The sequence below is a fragment of the Monopterus albus genome, unplaced genomic scaffold (genome assembly GCF_001952655.1).
Source record: "Monopterus albus unplaced genomic scaffold, M_albus_1.0 scaffold2.1, whole genome shotgun sequence".
NCBI lineage: Eukaryota > Metazoa > Chordata > Actinopteri > Synbranchiformes > Synbranchidae > Monopterus > Monopterus albus.
In genome coordinates, this window is record NW_018127882.1 from 4,350,738 (window position 1) to 4,370,297 (window position 19,560).

General features: G+C 41.2%; 2 protein-coding genes across 5 annotated transcripts in view; one reads left to right on the forward strand and one right to left on the reverse strand.

Annotated features, from left to right (window-relative positions):
- tnmd (tenomodulin) overlaps window positions 1–3,522 on the forward strand; it is a 50,023-nt gene extending 46,501 nt beyond the window's left edge. For both annotated transcript variants that reach the window (XM_020596004.1, XM_020596011.1), the window contains exon 7: window positions 2,652–3,522. In XM_020596004.1, the coding sequence (XP_020451660.1) occupies window positions 2,652–2,861 (210 nt within the window). In that variant the 3' untranslated portion in view covers window positions 2,862–3,522. The remainder of the gene's footprint in view (window positions 1–2,651) is intronic.
- Window positions 3,523–8,654: 5,132 nt separating this feature from the next.
- elf1 (E74-like ETS transcription factor 1) overlaps window positions 8,655–19,560 on the reverse strand; it is a 43,496-nt gene continuing 32,590 nt past the window's right edge. For 2 of the 3 annotated variants that reach the window (XM_020596594.1, XM_020596601.1), the window contains exons 2-10: window positions 17,882–18,215; window positions 17,325–17,381; window positions 14,119–14,293; window positions 13,872–13,976; window positions 13,567–13,728; window positions 13,345–13,428; window positions 12,485–12,677; window positions 11,943–12,302; window positions 8,655–10,631 (exon numbers count right to left, since the gene is read on the reverse strand). In XM_020596594.1, coding sequence (XP_020452250.1) covers window positions 9,824–10,631; window positions 11,943–12,302; window positions 12,485–12,677; window positions 13,345–13,428; window positions 13,567–13,728; window positions 13,872–13,976; window positions 14,119–14,293; window positions 17,325–17,381; window positions 17,882–17,968 — 2,031 coding nt within the window. In that variant the 5' untranslated portion in view covers window positions 17,969–18,215 and the 3' untranslated portion in view covers window positions 8,655–9,823. The remainder of the gene's footprint in view (window positions 10,632–11,942; window positions 12,303–12,484; window positions 12,678–13,344; window positions 13,429–13,566; window positions 13,729–13,871; window positions 13,977–14,118; window positions 14,294–17,324; window positions 17,382–17,881; window positions 18,216–19,560) is intronic. The other variant, XM_020596607.1, reaches the window with a different exon arrangement.

Genomic DNA, 19,560 nt, shown 5'->3' on the forward strand with positions numbered 1-19,560 from the left:
GTGAAATAACTCCAACAAGTGTGGAGATTAGAGGAGTCGTGCTTTGATTCGTTACATCTTATTGAATGACTGACACAGTTTTCTAGTCTGCAAACTCATTCATATCCAGGGCTTCATATTATGCACAAAGCTGTGTGTATGTCTGTGTGTGTGTGTGTGTGCGTGCAACTGGCTGTTTGCATGTGTTACATGAGCCTGAGTGTGTGATGAAATCAGGTGCAGAAAAGGGGTAATGGCTTTTACTCTTCATTAATGCTGCTTGTTTGTGAGACTGACTCAGATTTCCCAAGGTGAACCATTCTTATCACCGTAGCATCCCACTAAAGATGGCAACTCAAAGCCAGAGTGATTAATATGTACCCTCTGTTTTAAAAGGATAGTTCTGATTAATTGTCTTTAAGGTACAATGCTGCATATTGGCTGTTTGTTTTGATAAACGGAGTGTCATTTGAATAAAATATTTTCTTCAATTTCCAAGCCGGAGCTCTACATTTTGTAAGACCCCAAGTTTGGGCTGTGAGAAGCAGATAAGATTATCGCTGGTCCATTGACAGCTTTTGTGTTGTTTCCATAACAGATTGTTGCCTGGAAGCTGATGACCTGAGACCTGAATGAAACAATAAATTATTAAAAGCCTACCTGTGCTTGTCATAGTAATAAATCAAATCTAGCTATCCTGAATATCATCTGTCACACCCTTTCTCTGTGTGTTAAGTGTGTATCGTGAGTGTGTAAGTTTACACATCAGATGCATGGGTTACTTTTTTATTAGTCCATACTTGTGGTGAATTTATTGTTATATGATTATATATTTTTTCATTTTATTTATATCACAAGCTTCAGGGTTTTAATGTTATGAAAATGTCTTATTCTTGTTTTATTGAGTCAGTTCTCACTTTTTCCTTTGTCTGTTGATATGGTCTATTTACCCTAAAGGATAAGGTTGATCATTTTCTTTGGGGCAACATAGTCCAGTCTGGGGTTTTGTAATAAAATACAGTGCCACCCAGTGCAATGTGTTTAATCTTTTTTTTTTTATCCACAATGGAGATACTTGTTCGATACCTGTGCGATACACAGATGAACAAGGTAATCCAGAACTGACAGCTGACAGACCATGAGTAAAGGCAAATCATTGTCAGTTTTAGTCTCTGTATGGGGATTGCTAAAATTACTACAACTTTACATGATCTTATGCCCCTGTATGAAGATAAATCCTTGAAGAAGGCTTGTTCGGTTTTGGCTGATCATAGCCATCCCTTGTTCAAGGAGTTTGTGTTCCTTCTGTCTATCTTGCTGCAAAACAACAAACTAAGTTATTCCTCCTGCTATATGTTTTCTAAACAGCTAAATTTTTTATCTTAAATTTTGATCTGAAGTTGCATGTTGCATGCTTGGATTGTTTGTTGTCTTTTAACTGCTGGCTGTGCAGCATCTTGGCCCTCGGGGATAATAGAAGTTACCTTGACTTTGACCTATACAGGACAGAAAACATACAAAATATATATAAAACCACTGTGGCTGACTATCCACTGAGATATATAGGCACCAAAACCCTAATTCCAATACCTGAAGTAGCAGGGGACTGAACGGACTCAGCCATGTGTTCCTACGGGTCCTGTCCTCTTAAACAATTCCCACACATTCTCTATTCCCAACAGTGGATGTGTTTTGTTCTGTACAATTGCATGTGGCTGTGTCATTGTAAGCGCATGCAGAGAATTATGCCAGTTTGTTGTGAATATGATGTCAGTGCAGGCCGTCTGCTCCCATTTAAGATGACAGCGGCACATTGTCTCTGAGGATTCATTTAGTAAAAGAAACTGAAATGTGGTCACATGCATAGTGAGGGCAGTTGCTGCCTCAGCTTGCACGGTGAGTTAAGTGGCACTTCTCTGAACCCCATTTGGAGTTGCTCTTGATCAAAGGCATGACACTCAGCACCCACAAGTCTACGAGGGCATGAACCAACCAGCACAATGGAAAAATCTGAGGGCCATTAATTCTACCCAATTTACCTTTCGTTTGGGTTTCATTTGGCCCCTCTATAAATTCAGAGGCAGCCAGCAAGAGCAAATGAAAGAATCCTTGTTAGGCGATCATTACTCTGCTAATTGCTTTAGCAATGTGCCATGCACTTAAAGTCAAGGTCGGGGGAGGGAACCAAGATGTGGGGGAGCTCAAATTTGGATGCTCTATTGGAGGAGGGGAAGTCATTTTGGTACTGAGTGTGGGCTGCGGTCAAGGAAGTTAAGAGGTCAGAGATGAAAGAAATAGTGTAATTATGGTGGTAACTACCAACCTTAGAATCCAATTGATGGAAGATAGCACCGATGATGCATTCAAAGATGAGGCATTGTGCAGCCTGCAGTCCTGCAAAGGTCAAAGGTATTATAGCATGTTTTATGCATGTGGAGCTTAAATCAAGATGGCTCACTCTCACTGCCATCTTGATCTCTTTGTCACAGTGACCAAGCATGGCACAACTTTGTATTTTCAGACATTAGTTCTGATCTCTTCACTCTTGTTCGGTTTTTACATACAGTATATTCTGCTGACCTACAAACTTACTTTTCCTGTCCTTGGCTTGAGAAGACTTGTATTTGCCACGTGTGTGATGGTAACTCTGACCAATCCTGTGTCCTCTGCAGAGAGAAGTTGGAATTGAGCTGGATAACCGTCTGGATGAACGTGGCTACTGCTGCCAGTACTGTCGCCAGGGTTACCGCTACTGCCGCCGCTACTATGAGCCCCTGGGTGGCTTCAACCCATGGCCATATTACTACCAAGGTGGCCGGGTCATCTGTCAAATTGTCATGCCATGCAACTGGTGGATTGCCCGTATGCTGGGGAGGGTCTGAGCTGTCTGGGACTTAGGATGTTTATGATGCTGCAGGTGCAAAATCTTGCACACAACTATTATACAGTTTGAAAGGTGGCCCACTAAGTATCAGTCACTCTGAACAGTCTAAATGACATTTGAAGTGCCTTTTTGATTTCTTAAAAGACAATGGTTGCTTATAGTTGTTTAATTTTCTTTCCTTTAGTTTGGAAGATGTCACCAGACAAATAATCTGCTCAAAAATACTTCAACACTGCATGTTCTTAGTTTTTAATGCAGCCATTTTTTATTTTATAAGTCCAAAAAAGTTGTTCTACATATAAAAAATGTACATACAATGTGACAAAATCCAGTATATAACAATCTAAATATATATATTTTTTCTCTGGTTTTGTTCTTCTTTTTTTTTTTTTTTACTGCTTATATAACTAGGAGATAAAATACCTCCCCATACCCACAACAAGCTCTCTAAAAAGTTAAGCCAACATTATCAGTGATGCTATAAACAAACATAGTAATAACAATATGCCGGTACAAAACCAAAAGAAGCTGATGAAGACCAAGCCTTTGAGAGTTTTCTGAATGGCTCTGTGTATTATAACAATTCTCTTCTCTGTTTCTCCATCTGGCATCATGTTAAACTAAGGAGGTACATTATAAATAAAGATGCAAAGAACTCAGCTCTCTCTCTTGTGACGTATTTACTGTTGTGTTATCCTTCATTGCTTTCATTGTTGTTTAAATCCATTGAATGCTTTAAATAGTGCCAGAGTTAAAATTTTCTTCTTTGAGAGATTTAAATCTGTCACACCACACCTCAATCTGTTGAGCTTAAATAACTCTCATCTGCATCCAACAGATAGGAAAGCAAGATAGGCATTTATAATTGATGTTCTGTCGTCAGAATAACGAGGTACGAATATGCCCAAGAGTAGTCAAGCTATGTGAGATAGTCATGAGTTAAAAGGAAACAATCGAGCATTCTTGTTGTCATAGTTTCATTGTGTTTCTCTTAACTGATCTTTTGCAATTAAAATTTCATTTTAATGAATATTCTCACTCGTCCTGTGAAACGACGTGATTTGTTTGAAAGAAACTAATTCCCCGGGTGATTATATGAAAGCTGATGTTGTGTAGGCTCGAGTCTGTCTCATGCAATCCATAGAAAAGACAGCTCTTCTTCTTCCTTCTCCATTAGTCCCATTGCTTATTAGTGGAAATACTATTATTAGCATCAAATTAAAAGTCTAGACAAGAAAAACAAACAAACATACGATATATGCTTTTATTATTTCCATTTTATAGCCTGATGCATAATAATGTTGTTTACAGTGAAATAAAATACTTTGCCTGCTAAGTAACTCTGGATGTTGACTTGTGTTGGCTCGGTGTGGTAATAATGTCAGTAATATCAATAATATTTGGCAGTGAAATGAATTTAGTGAAAAAGAGGGTGAAGCATATTACTGTATGTAAATGCTTTATGGATATGCTTATAAATGGAGTTCAGACTGCAACCGAATTATTTTTAAATCAATAATGTCAATGGCCCAAAGCAACATGTCAAGTAAAAAATAGTGGCATGAGTTAACAAATGCAATAATTGCAAACATACTTCAAATAAACTGACAAGTGTACTGCAAAGCCCCTGAGGAGGTTCAGAAAAGTTCATAAAATCAGTGTTTGTATAATTTATTTCTCATTATTTCCCACTTATCGCATCAAATAGTAGTTTTTATTAAAAAAGATGCACTCAGCTTGCTGTGCTGGCATTGCTGCTGTTATTGTAGAGCCTTTCAGTCACAATTTTGGGAAATAGTGTAAAGTGTTATTTTTTGTAAGACACTGCTGGCTGTTAGTTGTCTATCTGGCAAGGTCTCAGAGGACTCTGAGGACTCTTTTGTGTAGTCGTGAGAGTAAATTGCCATGGAAGCCCTGAGAGTCATTCTGAATGGGATGGCTCACCCTGACTGGAGAGGCTGATACAGATTACAGCCGGCTCCCTGAGAGCTCCTCGTGCCTGTTGGGACAGAAGTCCAGCATTTACCATGAAAGTCAAAGTTCAAAAGTACAGACATCTCACATTTAAAAATCACGGAGGAGACCGAAAAAGATGCTTGATGGTGGCGATACTGCAGCTGGATTACCATCCAGCTGTTGCATGCTAAAAAGTACACAAAATCTGCAAATCTCAGGAGGTCACTGAAGGTATCTTGGTTATCTAGGTTGACTCTAACATACAACCATTTCTGAAGCTGTTTACATTCACTGTACGTGGGTTTCTTGTCAAATGTACAGTTTCTCATTATGTAAATAACGTTTTGCTCATTTAAAAGGATATTTAGTGACTGAATTGAAAGACTGCTAAAGAATATGTAGAGAGAAAAGGAAAATAAGACCATGTCTGTGAATATTTTCTTCTAAATATTAAAAAAGCTGAACTACTCAATATCAAATGATCTTTGATTATTAATGTATGGCTTTTTAAAACCCACACATCCATATAAATGGGGCATCATTTGCATTTCTATCATGTATAAAGTGGTTCAGTACTGTCTACATTAGACATGAGGCTGTGACAGTGAACTCCTTTCTCATAGAGTAAAATAATATATCAGCTCAAATGAAGCCCTTCACAATTTTATGCTATACACCGACAAGGAAACCCCTCTACAGCACTTGTTTAGAGCTGTTTTGATGAGGAAACAACACTGACAATGTCAAGATGGTGAGCATCTACCATGTTAGCAGTTCAAAGAACTGCCTGGCCTGATGAATGGCCTCTATTGTTAAAGCTCACTAGTGAATTTATTCCTTTTGTTACCTGTCAAAAATGCAGGGAAACTTCACTCTTCTTAAATCCATTCAAATAATCCCTTGTTTGTTTGGATCCATGTGTTGTTATTCTGGGGGAGAGGAGAGTGAAAACAAGTGTATGAGGACTGTCTGTGTTTAGATTAGTGACCTGAAGGAATAGTTCTGTCCAATCCAGACTGGAGGCTTGAGCTCGGCTGAAGACACATGCATTGCCAGTGCCATCTTGTGTGGAGAGAGGTGTATTGCTGCAATGTTAAACCAGATGTTTCACCATTTAAATTGTTTTTCTTTATATTTTAAAACCATCTTACATGTGCTGTCCTGAAAAACCGTTAATCTTGCTTCTTTGAGAAAACCCTCCATTTTAAAGTGGTCTATTTAAATCTAACCTTGGCTGCTGATTGTCAGGTTAATAGACTGTATACTGTTGCAGCCATGAGACTGCAGTCAACAACTCCCTTTCTGTGTAATGTTGCAGTCAGTCTGGTGACCTGATGGTTAAATAAGCTCTCCCTGTACTGTTCCTGCTACAGGCTGGAGGCACAATAATGTCAGCCGTCATCCTTCAACTGCTCCCTCTGTGAGAGGCAGCATGGCACAGCAGTAAACACTCGCACTGTGTCAGTGGCTGCAGGCGACACAGAAATAGTCCTCCTCTCCCAGGACCTGCTCTGGCTCCATCTTCACGTTCTTCGAGTCTAACCAAAGGAATAGCACAGACGTAACTGCTGATAGTAGCCTTTCATTATTTTGATAATCCATAACACCCTGTGCTTACCATATGGCAGGCAATCGATGTGCTGCTGAACAGAAAACCATAGTGTCGGTTTGTTTCCTGAATATGGAGCTTGTGCAAGGATTTTAGATTTATTTCATACAAATTTCTCATCTGCAAAAGCCTCAAAAACTGTTTGCTGGAGTGAAGAAGGTTGTAGTTGTGTCTGAACTTCTGGCCTTGTTTTTCTGTGTGTGTGTAATTGTGTGTTTATGTATGTATGTGTTAACCCTATGGCAAAATTGGGTGGATCGTGCAGTACACAGCTGCCTATGTGGGTGTAGACAAAGCTAGGCACAGTTGGCATGCCCTGGTGCCAGACAGCTTCCTCAACACCACCCTCCTCCTCCTCCTCGACCCTGCTCTCACATAGAGCCTATCCAAACCAATGTGCTCCCCACTGTGCGCGCACACCCACACCCACGTCAACATAGCACATGCTCCAAAAAAAATCAATTCAAGTTAGTGTAACCCTTCTATTCACTAACCACAGTCTAAACACACACACACGTCTCTCAGCAAGCTGTGGTGACAAGACTCAGCTGTCTTCAGCTCTGGGCATGTCACATGCTAATGTATTCACCCACCCACAGCAACTGGAGAAGCAGTGCTCTTAAGTAGAGTCCAATCAGTCTCTGGCCTGCTAATGGCCCCAATCCAGTTTCTAACTTTTTCCTCTCTCTTCAATTGCCATGTGGTCGAATGTCCGTCAAAGCGGACAACAATATAGTTTGAGGCAGAAATATTTCAGTGTCATTATCTCAACAGTAGAAATTAATTGACTTAGTAACCCCTTGCAAGCCATTGTTTCCAAGTGTAATTTGGTTTAATTTTTCAAATATATCTTCTGTGACATTTTATGTGCACCTCACAATTTCAAAACTACATCAGTGACTAAATAACAAACAAAGAGGAATTTCAGTGAAGAATTTTTAATTAGTACATTTACTTTTTCTTAAAAATCTAATCTATATTCAGCATTAGGAAGGCCAATGACAACCTAAGACAAAAGAAGCAACAAAACATAAGCAGTGGACATACCTCAACATATCACAGATGACAGTGCTTTAATGGAAAAGGCAGGGAAGTAAAGAAATCTATATAAAGTTATAAAAAAGAAGCAAATCCATAACTGAAGAGAGATTTCAATGTAAATATACCCAGTGTAATTATAGATTGTCAAATCTTGCATAAGCATGTGCTGAAACAAGAAATATACATTCAGTGTCTTTGCGGAACCAGAGACCTTTGGCTATTGTAGGGTTTTGAAGCAGCATTTAGCTCCTGTCCTTAGGTGCCAGTGCAAATGGAGGTCAGTATATCTGAATGTCCTCACTCTGCAGCCACAGTCCGGGTGGAAAATGCAACCAATTTAGCTGTGATACCACTCTGGATCAATATGGCTCTATCCCCAGCAGGACCAGGAGGCCAATTGGACCACTGGCCTGAGAGGTCCTTAAACAAAGTGGGACAGCAAATAAAGAAGGCACAGTCTCGACTGACCCAAGAGCATGAGAAGAGGAGGAGAGACAGGAGAGGAACAGGAGAGGAGAAAAGGCATTAGGAACCATTAGGGCACAAGACCAAAGGATAGGACAGGAGAGGAGGCGAGATGAAAGAGATGAGAAGAGAGGAAATAAGACGAGACAAGGCGAGAGGAGAGAAGAAGAAAAGACAAGATTAGATGAGAGAGGACAGAAGACCAGACAGGTAAAAAGGTAAGGCAAGAGGAGATGTGTGAGGAAAGGAAACAAGGCAAAAGTAGAAGAGACTTCAGGACACAAGGTGAGAAGAGAGGAGACATGAAGAAACTAGGGCAGAAGAGCAGGGACAAGGCCACAGGAGAGGAGCTTTAAAAACAGCACTGGTACATCTTTGTACCAGTTAACTAAAGAATCTTGAGATATGATTTCAAAGACATACCGACTGATACATCTGATACTTTATGCAATAGACAGGACAAAATATTTTGTGATTGCATAGCCTCGACTGTTTGACTGTTGGAAGAGAGGTATGTCCGCTGAAAAGAGAGAACCAAAAGCACATTCAGAACATGCTTAAATCAGACACACAATGGAAGATATCTACAATAACAGTATAACAGTGGAATAATGATGCTGCTCTGAGCATTTGAGTCCAAAACGCAAGAAAATACCAAAGCTGATTATGTATCCAGATGAAAAACATTGGTCTTACAAACAAAAAAAAAAGAAGAGCTTCCTAGTATTAACTCTCATATTCATTACATTTTCCCCTCATTGTTACACATGTAAATAGAAGACAAATGTGCCTTTTTATACAGAATTTAGAAATTCACAAAATAAATAAACTCACTGTGGCCTTAAAATTGAATCTTAATTGTATATTATATGTATATATAGATTCATATATATCCATTACATATAAACAGAGTTTCAACCTTGAAGCCTCTGAAGCAGAAGCTGATAAAATCTGTTTTATACGGTGTATTCTTTCTCCTCATTTGTGCCTTCTTATCTTGTTGTGCCTCGAGTTTGCATCTCTATACAAACAGTTTTGATGTTGGACTGTCCTTGGTGGCCAGAAAATGCCCATTTCCATAGTAACACAGAGGTTTAAGGCCAGGAGTAATGCATACATTTTATTTTTTGTTTATATGAAAATAAATGAGTAATTAGTTCTTAAAAGTCTGAAAGTCTGAAAAGCTATTTCGTCCAGCTTTCATCTTTTTCCCAGAAGTTTCCAAGAAAGAGTCTTGAGCTGTTTGAACTTCTTGTAAGGCACTCTTCAATTAAACTCTGAGATGTGTTCTGTCACTGGCCTGGACACTGTGACACGGCATCCATCCCTCATCCATGGGAACAGAAACTTCAAACACACATACACTCTACATGCTCTCAGAAGCCTGGTTTCATTGCACCCTTTGGCATCAGTCCCCAGTTTTGGTATGCTGCATTCTCTTTAAACATAGTCCTGTCCAATGAGATGTAAGGTAAGAAAATTACTAACTGGCACATTTGGTAGATAGGATCCCTGGTTCACCCAATGGCTGTTCTCCTAGAGGGGAAGGTGTTTTTGTGTGCATATCTTTTTTTTGTGTCTTTGTTTAAATGTATCTGTGTCAGTGTGTGCTGGGGTTCATGTCTTAATCCCAAATCTGACAAGTGAATTCTTAGAAAAAACTCAACACTCTGCTGATTTTTTTAAAATTAGGCACATGGTCACAAAATATGTAAGTAAACAATACATCCTGAGGCTGAACTGACCAATATTTAAAAGCAACATACTGCAAGATCCCTCACTTCTGATCTTCGATCAGATCACTGTGGTAGGAAAACATCAAGTCTGTGATCAATGATTTAATTGTGGGGGGGGGGGTTTAAGCGCTTGTGTGAAAGAGTCCTGCAGCCCTAAGCCTCTGCAGGCTCTGCCTTTATCTGGATAAAGTTTGCAGGCAGTTGGACAGACAGTGGCAGCTCCTGCAAGCCTTTTATTCCCTGCTCAGGCTGCAGGGACATCTCCCCACGTACCTCCAGCTCCTCCACAGGGGTCAGGCCCTCACTTGGGCTGCTGCTCTGTGAGGAATGTCCATTAATTATAGTTTCACTTGCCAGGCCCTGGCTTTGGCTGGTATCAATGATCACAGTCCTATACTGCAGCTCTGCCTCCCCTACCTCCATCTCTTCTTTCTCAAATGTATGTACAGCCAGCGACAGATCGCTGTTCACCATTGACTGGAAGTAGCTGGGGTCCAGCAACTCTTCTTTGACCTGCAGCCCAGAGATGTCACTGGATTTGAGCACAGTGGCAATTACAGTGCCAGGCTGCTGTGCCACCATGGTCTGCCCAGAGGTGGTGTTGATGGCAACCAGGCGGGGGAGACTGTTGAGGTTGGAAGCAGTAGAACTAATGACCCCTGGAGGGGAAGAGCAGGAGGAGGTGGAGGAGGAGGAGACAGAAGAGGCGCTCAGATTGGTGACCATGAGCTGTTGCGGGAGGCCATCCTGCAGGCTGTGGGCTCCACTTGCTAGAGAGACCGTCTGGATAGTGAGCACATCTTTACCACCTGCTGTGGTAGATGGCATGGTGTGAAGAATAACTCGAGGAGGGGAGGAGTGGCTAGAGTCCCCATTGGCCAGAACAGTCTTGAGGGGGACCGACTGAAGAGAGTTGGAAGATGTCAGGGCCATAGGAACCGATGCAGGAGCAGCAATGGTCCTGAAAAGGCAAAATGAACTGCATATATACTTGTGTTTCTTCATCTTCTCTGACATGGCTTTTGTATATGAATACTTAGTTTGTGTCTTCAAAATATAGACAAGGACTATTTTTAACAGAGCCCTGTTGTGAAAGTTACCCAGTGCACCGCTATGATCCGAAAGAGCAGAACTAATGCCATTATTAATACAACAAACAGCGTCAACAGCTGTACTGCAGGAATCATTATTCTATTTGGCTCCTAGTTTGGACTATGTTTAACAGCTTGAAAAAAAAAAAAAGGCTGATAATACACACAAATAATCAAATGTAAAGCAAATCTGTACAACAACACAAGCCACAAACTAAAAATAAAAATAAAAAAATTGGTGAAACACCTTTCTGACATCAACAAAAAACACATTATTAGACTTTTTGCAAAAGCAGTGTTTACTGCAGAACTACAGAATTACATTGGATTATATTTTTAAGGCTTTGCTGTTTTTCCGCATCTAGACAGATTTCAGGATGGAACTGGATTCCCTTACAACGTGCAGTCAACAAATGATTATCAAGTAGTGAGTCAGTCATATGCAGAAATGAAAGGCAAGTGCATTTCTCTACTTGTGTGTATAAGTAACGTATTGATTATGATTTTTCATTAAGACAAAAAGTTTGACATTTTTGGAAATATGTTTATTTGCTTTCTTGCTGAGAGTAAGATTAAAAAACCACTCATGTCTCCATGTTCAGTATAAGTAAGGCTACAGCCAGCATCCAGTTAGCCTAGCTTAGCATACAGTCTAAAAACTGGGGGTAACACCTAGCCTGACTGTCAAAACAGAATCTGCATACCAGCAGCTCTACAGTTCACCAATTAACACGTTATATCTTGTTCATTTAATATGTATGAAAACTGAAGGGTAAAAACAACATGGGCATGGTAAGCTAACTGGCTGCTAGCTGTAGCTTCATACACAACATACAGACATGACAGTGGTATTAGTCTTCTTGTGTAACTGTACAGGAAAGTAAACAAATGTATTTTGTAAAATGCCAATCAGTCATTTAAGTGAGTTTGTTTTCATAAAACTGTCATAAAGCTATATTCTGAGCGGGACATTTTACAATTGAAACTTCTGTGTTTTGGTGAATAAATCTGTCATTTAGGAACACATCTCAAACATATCCTTGACCTTTTGTGTTACTTATCTACTTAACTCAAACAAAAATTAAGTGAAAATCTTCTTCGTTTAGCTGATAACCCCATTCAAAAGACTCTGGCACTTTTAACAGTGTGCATTACTTCAATAAAATGTGTGTTCTTCTTACCTCATAGCTTGTGCGTGCTCGTGAACACCTAACCCTTGGGAGGCTTGCAATACATGAAGAGAATGAAGGAACTGCTCAGGGTGTCCGCCGTTAACTTCCTGGTACGAACATTCATCATTTGGCTCCTTCTTCATCTGTTTCACTGAGACATGGTGTTGACCATGGGCCCTCCCTTGCCCTTTGGACCCTCCGCGAGCCATAGAGCGTCCATTGGTAGATCTCTGGTTCTCGTAGCCTGCACTGGCATCAGAGCCCGTCTCTTCATCCTCGATCACCACCAGATCTGGTGGCATCTCCTTGAACTGGTAAACCAGCCGCTGCCCCTCCACTTTAGCCAGAATGCCTCTCTGATAGTAGTACCTAGAGGAAAGAATCAATAAGGAGCTGTTTAACACATCATAGAAATTGCCATCTCTCAAATTTGTCAAAACCGTCATTCCAGGGTGTTAACATGTCTGGGGATAATGTCTGCAGGGATAAATGGGAGCTAATGTGCATGACCACACTTTGGAAAATGGTGCTCAGCTGAATGTTCTTCTCACCTGAGAGCTCTTCCCATGGTCTCATAGTTCATGTCAGGTTTGTTCTTGTGTTTGCCCCACAGCTTTGAAACAGCTTTGGAGTCTACTAGCTTAAAGATGCCTTTCTCCCGCTGTGTCCACTTGATGTATTTGGGACAGGTGTTTTTATCCTGCAGTAAAGCCAGAAGGAATTCCCACAGGTAGATGGTGTTGCCTACAAATTGGGAAGGAATAAATTGTCATGGTTTTTTTTTTTTACATTGAAGAACATCAGACATTTATGGTGAGGCCTGAGAGCTGTGCTACATACATCTATAATTTGTCTAGCAACTTTTAGACTTAAAAATGTTATATGGCAGCTATGGGGTTAGAGGAGCAACTATACTTTTCTTATAACCATTGTTGTGTCAGGTGTGTGTGTGTGTGTGCCTTGAAAGGGAATGGATTATAGCAAGCCTGGGAGTAGATAACTCTAATTTGTGAGATGCCATGGTTAAAAACAGCCATGCTCCCTGTAGTCACTTGAATCCCAGACACCATGACAGGGTGATGTATATGTGTGCAGCTGAACGTGCCGTCCCTAGCCCACTCTTCTTTGTGTCACACTGTACGGTGCAATAAGGGCTCACATCAAGCACAACTACTCTGCCTCTATCTGTAGGGCATCAATGTGCCCTCCAGCCTGCAATCACTTCTTTTACCCTGTGAAACACAGCACTGAAATCTCCTCATCCATTAACTCACTCAGATACAATCCCGCAGGATTGCAGAGGTTGAAGACTGCGTACTCCACAGGAGGAAACAGAGCGTACACAAAGGGAGGAGAGACCTTGATTTTTATTGGCTTATCACAGAAAAGCACACTAGGTAGTGAGGCTCACCTTTGCCCTCTTTGCTCTTCTTCCTGAGTGGCAGGTTAGGGCTGCTGATAGGGGAGCAGGGACGTACCGCCCGCGGCTTCCGCACTATGATTCAATTTGTGGGGTAGAATGTTAGTTGGAAATTTAGACTGGACTCATCCAATTAGCTACAATATGAAATTTGAAATCATATGAAGAGATTTTTCTTGTGTTCTCACAAGGAGGAAGAGGGAAAACTGTTACCTTTGGTTTTTTTCTGAGGTTTTAAAGGACACTTTTGGGGAATCTCATCCATGGATGAAGTGTCTTCGTCTAGGGACACATCAAGGGTACTGTTGTCTATCGGATCAGGCCTCAGTGGGGTGTATATCAGGTCTGAGTCCAGCAGTGTGCCGTACGTGTTAACTAAACATGCACAAGAAATGTAGAAACACAGACAAACCATAAATAGACCATACACATTTGTCTCATAATCCAAACATGATTACTGTTGGATCAAAACTTAATTATTTTGCACCGTTTTTTTTCAATAGTGCAAATAAACTTACTCATACGCTTCTCATCCAAAATGTTATTTGGGGACTCCATGTTAAGAAGAGCTGCTGCAGCTGCGTTCGTCTCCATGCTGTCCTCTGCACCTGAGACTGTTGTTTCTGTGCGCAAGACAAACCAGAGACCAAATGTGCAAACTGTGATTTCCTTATTTTGTGTGGTGTAAACCGTTGTGACAATGTACTGCATGCGCACCAAACTAAGCAATTCCCTTTAGTTGTTAATGAAGTACACCATCTTTACCTGAGAGGTCCACTCCTCCCACTTCGATGGGTGATTCCTCCACCACATGAAGGGTGGTGTCCACCATGATGCCGTTGGTCACCTCATCGGACTCCAGGCCTGAGTAGACTTGCAGCAGATCAGTTGCAGGCACCTGCTCAACAATCACAGCTGGGAATACTGATGGGTCATCCAGCTGAACAGAAAGAGGAGACACACACATACAAAGAAAAATATGAGTTGATGTAAGAAAATACAGAATCTTTGAACATATGTATGTGTATATATAATAAAAACACTTAATTCCTACACTATAAATGCAATACGAAAACCCCAGATGACATCAGATTAATGTTAGAACCCCATCTGGTCTCTTATTTTTATTGCCTTGTAAAATATTGCAAATTCATACTCAATTTCAGCTAATGTGTAGGCACATGGCATATCGGAGAGCTCATTTCTATGGTGTTGCAGCAGTCCGCGGGGACCTGCTGTGGTAGACAGGAAGCAGCTGTTTGATTTGGCCTACTTCTCCTGAGAAGTTAATCTTTAATATAAGTCCAAATGAATGTTATGAATCGAGGAGTCATGAATTGCAGGCAAGTACCCTCTTCATCATGCCCTAAATGTGCTTTGGGAATTCTAACCTTGCCATCTCATTTCAGGCAAGGCACAGCCTGATGTGAGGAGTGAGGGGACAGAGAGAATTACCAAAGTTTGGACCAAACCACTCAAGAATGACTTTGAAGCCCATCATACCCGAGAGCTCCTCAAACAGAGACCTTGTCCCGAGTGCTCACTGGGGGCTTGGTTCATGTCAGTGTGAGGGACAAGGGGACTAACGCAGTCAGTGAGTCATATGGTCCTCTGAAATGTTTATTTTGATGTCTTTTTCTGTTTCTAGTAGATGTGACCTTGGTCAATTTGCTTAATTCAAAATAGTATGGAAAACAACATGAGAAGCAGACACAGATCTGGTTCTAAACTAAAATGCAATTAACATGTAACCATGACTTCTGTAAATGATCTTTTATGTCTTAATTCATTATTTAAATGTTTTAAATTGAGAGGTCACCTCAGGTATTTTGATGTAAAACCACTCAGTCAACTAACTACCAGGAGATGGCAGCAGACTACACTTGAAAATGTACTGAAATCATTTCTTTTATCATGTCAGTGCCAAGCAGCTAATGTGTCTGGTTTGGCTGTTTGAAGAACAGCTCCTAAATGCATTATGTGTCCCAAGCACACCAAAACATTTCTGATAAATTATATTAACAGTACTGATTTCCCCACCATGGCTGGAAGCAGCACAACCCATCTTTAGAAAATATTTTATGAAGACAAAGGAAGAGTAAAATTTGGGTCAAATGTGTGTCCAAGCCAAAACTGAATGAATGCATAACTGGACAAACAATGATTTAAGACCACATTCTTACTGTCATGACCTGATTGAAGGGGGAAGAGGGCAGACAAAAAGGTGCAGTAAGAGGAATATGAATACAGGCATATAATTGTCTCTTTGCACAAGTGTTCATTGTTGGTTTGGACCTCAGGGGCATACCAGGTGTCTGGGCCTTGAGCTGTGGGGGTGGGAATTTCAGCTACACTTTAACCAGGAACTAACAGACTGGCTCATTTTTAAATGGGTAGGCCTCCTAAGCAGTACTAGCAGTAATTACCCAAGGATTGTTTATTTAATGTCCATAAAATAGGTGTCTGAGAGTCTAGAGCAAGATGGCTCCACGAGACGGCTATCTTAACTTTGAAGATCAGCAACAAACAGCTTGTGTCATCTCAGCAGAAACACCACAAGGCCTCTTGGGGCTAATAAAAATCCTGGGTTTTGTTTTGACTACAGGTGCTATCAGTGTCTCACTGACATACAATGTATGTTTCCCATTAATCAGTCTTTGGTAGACATATTATCAGATAGCTAGACCGCTGGTCCTCATCTTGGCTTAAATGACGTTTGCTGTCCTTGAGTGAGAGTCAAGTGTAAGTGTGTGTGTGTGTGTGTGTGTGTGTGTGTGTGTGTAGACAAGGGCATTTTGACTACTGGTCTACTGAGCTCTTGAAACAGCAGCACCTCCCTCACCCTCCCCCCCTCCCGCCAAATGCATAAGCCTGAGTCCTACAGTTTGCTGACAGAGCGTGAGACATCTGAAGCTGCCGTCTCCTGTTTTGTTTTGATATTAACTGGGTTCTGTTTTTGCTGGGAACACTGTCAACTAGTTCTGTATTGTCATGTAAACTAAACGGTGATTTGACAATTTGAAAAGCATGTTGCAATGCACAAGATAACAACCATGGAGGGGAGAAACTGTTGTCTAAAGGTGGGGCTCTCTGGAGCCCTGACGCCCAGCATGTAACGCAATCTGACAAATAATAAAAAATATCATAAAAGTTTGAACTGCTTCCTCCTATTTGTTGACTCAAAAAGTGTTTCTAACAGGGAAACAGGAGCGATATGAATCGGCTGATTTGCATTTCTGAGTTCCCCATTTGGTCTTTGAATGCAACAGCATCTGTGCAGGCTGCCCCCACCCCACACCCCACTCTCTTCTGCTTTACCTGCCCAGCCACAATGGAGTCCAACTGTCTGAACACTTTCAATATCCTCATAATAACGACAGTGTAAAAAGTGGGTCTGCCTATATCAGGATTAAATATTTGGTTGTACCTTTGTCCCCATTTGAAAATGTTGAAACGTTACACCTTTTCTTATTTCAAATTAAGAGAACACTTTTTACTAGCTAAAAAAAGCTGGATCAGAGCACGATTATGTAGAAAAAATGGATCTTCATTCATTACGTGACAGAGTATCCATTTACTGAGTTAAAAACCAATATAGCAAGTCCACTCATTACAGACCTTACTCTATGATTTCACTCCACTCCAACAGCTTTACTACTACTTTATAACAGCCAGCAGAAACAAAATGGCTACTGCAGTAGTATGTTTTTTTGGAGACATTTCCAGAATTTAGTAAATTAGGGCATAGTGTTTGCACAAAGGACTGAGAGGGTGCAGCAAGGAAAAACACTGTAACTCTGGAACAATGCAATACCTTTCAGTTGAATTATCCCATGCCTTCCTAGAAGCCTTGTAACTGGTCTGTCAGGTTAGGCCTGTACTGGTGCTATTCAGGGATCAAGTGACAACATGTCACTGTAGATACACACATACAGATACCCGTACACATTAACACATACATCCTCACTTACAATCAAGCCTGCTCCACAGGATTCAGACATGGGTGTAGGGGTGAGATAACTGCACACCTGACCAGGCAATGAAAAGACACATAGGCACAGGTTGACATCATACGCACACATAGTAACCTTTGTGCCTTAAACACATTCATGGCCAAGCCCCACCCCTTCCCTCCCACGCACCCTAACGTCACTGCAGGTTTTTCAATCTTTCCATTTCTGTGCTCCCAGCAGCCCACACTCCTCTTCCCAGACCTCCTCTCTGCTCCATCCTCCCTTCTGCCTGCCTTGTTCCCCAATTTGCTCTCAGAGTTAAAAGATCACAGCCCCCGTGACCGTGCTGTTTACATAAGTTTTGTTTGTTCTGCTATTAAAAAAAGTTTTACATCTAGCAACAAGATCAGTTATAATACATCTGGTTAAAAACACTGGTTAAAAACACTGGCCCCAAGGTTTTGTGATCAAATAGGAAATGTTGACTACAAGTCCAGTTAGGCATAAAAGCAACAAACAATCTGATTTAAAAAAAAAAAATAAAAAAAAAAAGGGTTAAATTGTTGCACAAATACCTGATTGATTTCATCCATCCCATTGCTGGCAAATTCAAACACCAGTTCCCCAGACTGTACTGCAGTCGTCATGGCGGTGGATGTCATAGGGCAGGGAGCAGCCTAAAATATCCCAGCTATGATTCTGGCTCCTTCTCTGCACAGACAGAGACTTAGCTTCACCTCACAAAATGGCTTCCCCGGTACTGTCCTCCTGTTCCCTACTCTGGGCGGCTAGTGGTCCAAGAGAGAGACCACAATCTGAGTTTCAGAGGAGTGCTGTGGCCCAGGTGGGAGCAGCCTCGTCCCTCTCTGACACGGAGGCTGTGTCCCGCTGTGCCTGGAGCATCTACACCTGAGAGAGAGAGAGAGAGAGAGGAGTTGAGGTCAACAGACAGATCAGTTTAATTTCACTAACAGACAAGATAGGCAGGGTGGAGCAGAGGTAGTGCATAGAACCTAAAAACTCACCATCAAATCTACACATTTTCAGACAGGATATACGTCCATATCAAGGCTTTGATCACTGGCTGATTCCTGCCTCCCTTCCTGACAACCCTCTAATAAACTCAAAGCAAGTCAAGACCAAGTCACAAAATTCATGTGCTTGGCAAAAACAATAGCTTGCAGCAAGTTTTTGGCTCAGTGACAAAGTTGTTGTATTCTTGCAAGTACAAGGTAAATTTTAGGTAAAAGTAAATTTTATTCTGTATAGAGCCATTTATGATAAATGCCTCTCTTCTTTCAAACATCCATTTTGGCGTGCGAAGCTTAAAAGTTGAAACTATAGATATGGAAAGTGATGCTACTAACTGATCTTCTTGATTAGCTATCATTTCATTTCAATGTCAATGTTCTCAATTAAATTAAACACATAAGATGAAGACAAATCATCTTCCAACACTTCTCAAATTCATTTCACTCTAAACCAAGATGCACAGCAATTTTTGTTTAATTGCTGATGACTCTCATTTCATAACTGTCTCTGAAAGCAAGACACTCCTCCACACCACCCTAGATCATTAGGCTCAGAGGACTGATATTATGATCACATCACACACACACACAGGCGAGAGATCATTCGACTGCACTGTAAGCCCCACTGTGCTGACCCTCAGGGAGTTACTATGATCACAGGCAGCGGGGGGAGGGAAACTCGAGGCCGTGTGGTTGTTGGTATCTGTGTGTTGAGGTGTGTCCCAACAACCCAATACCCAAAGTCAGGTTTCGAGGCTGCGAGAGGGGAGGGGATTAGATGGTGGGGTGTAGAATAAATGAAAAAGGAGACCCTGGAGCCTTGTACCCCCACCCCTCTTCTTTCCTGGAGACCAAAAAGCTGGCAGGAGTATAGAAGTTAGAGATAGCGACATTTAGCACCCCTCACCACCAACACACATACAAACACCACTCCCTGTTTTTACCATTGCTGCAAGGTGGAGCTTCTTTGCTTTGAAATGCCTGTGTGACTGATTGTTGCACACCAGGTCCAGCTACATTTCAAACTAGGGGGCTAGCAGGAGAGGAGTGATAGCAAATGATTGAACTTTTTGTGGAGCACAAGGGCCAAACAAATTTTATAGGCTAGTTTGTCTTGTTTGTCTGCTAAGCTTCCACACAAAGCAGTAACATGTGGCTGTGGTCTGGAAAACAGCACTTTGGGAGACAGAAGAGAGACCCTGGAAACAAAATCTGAATTCTAG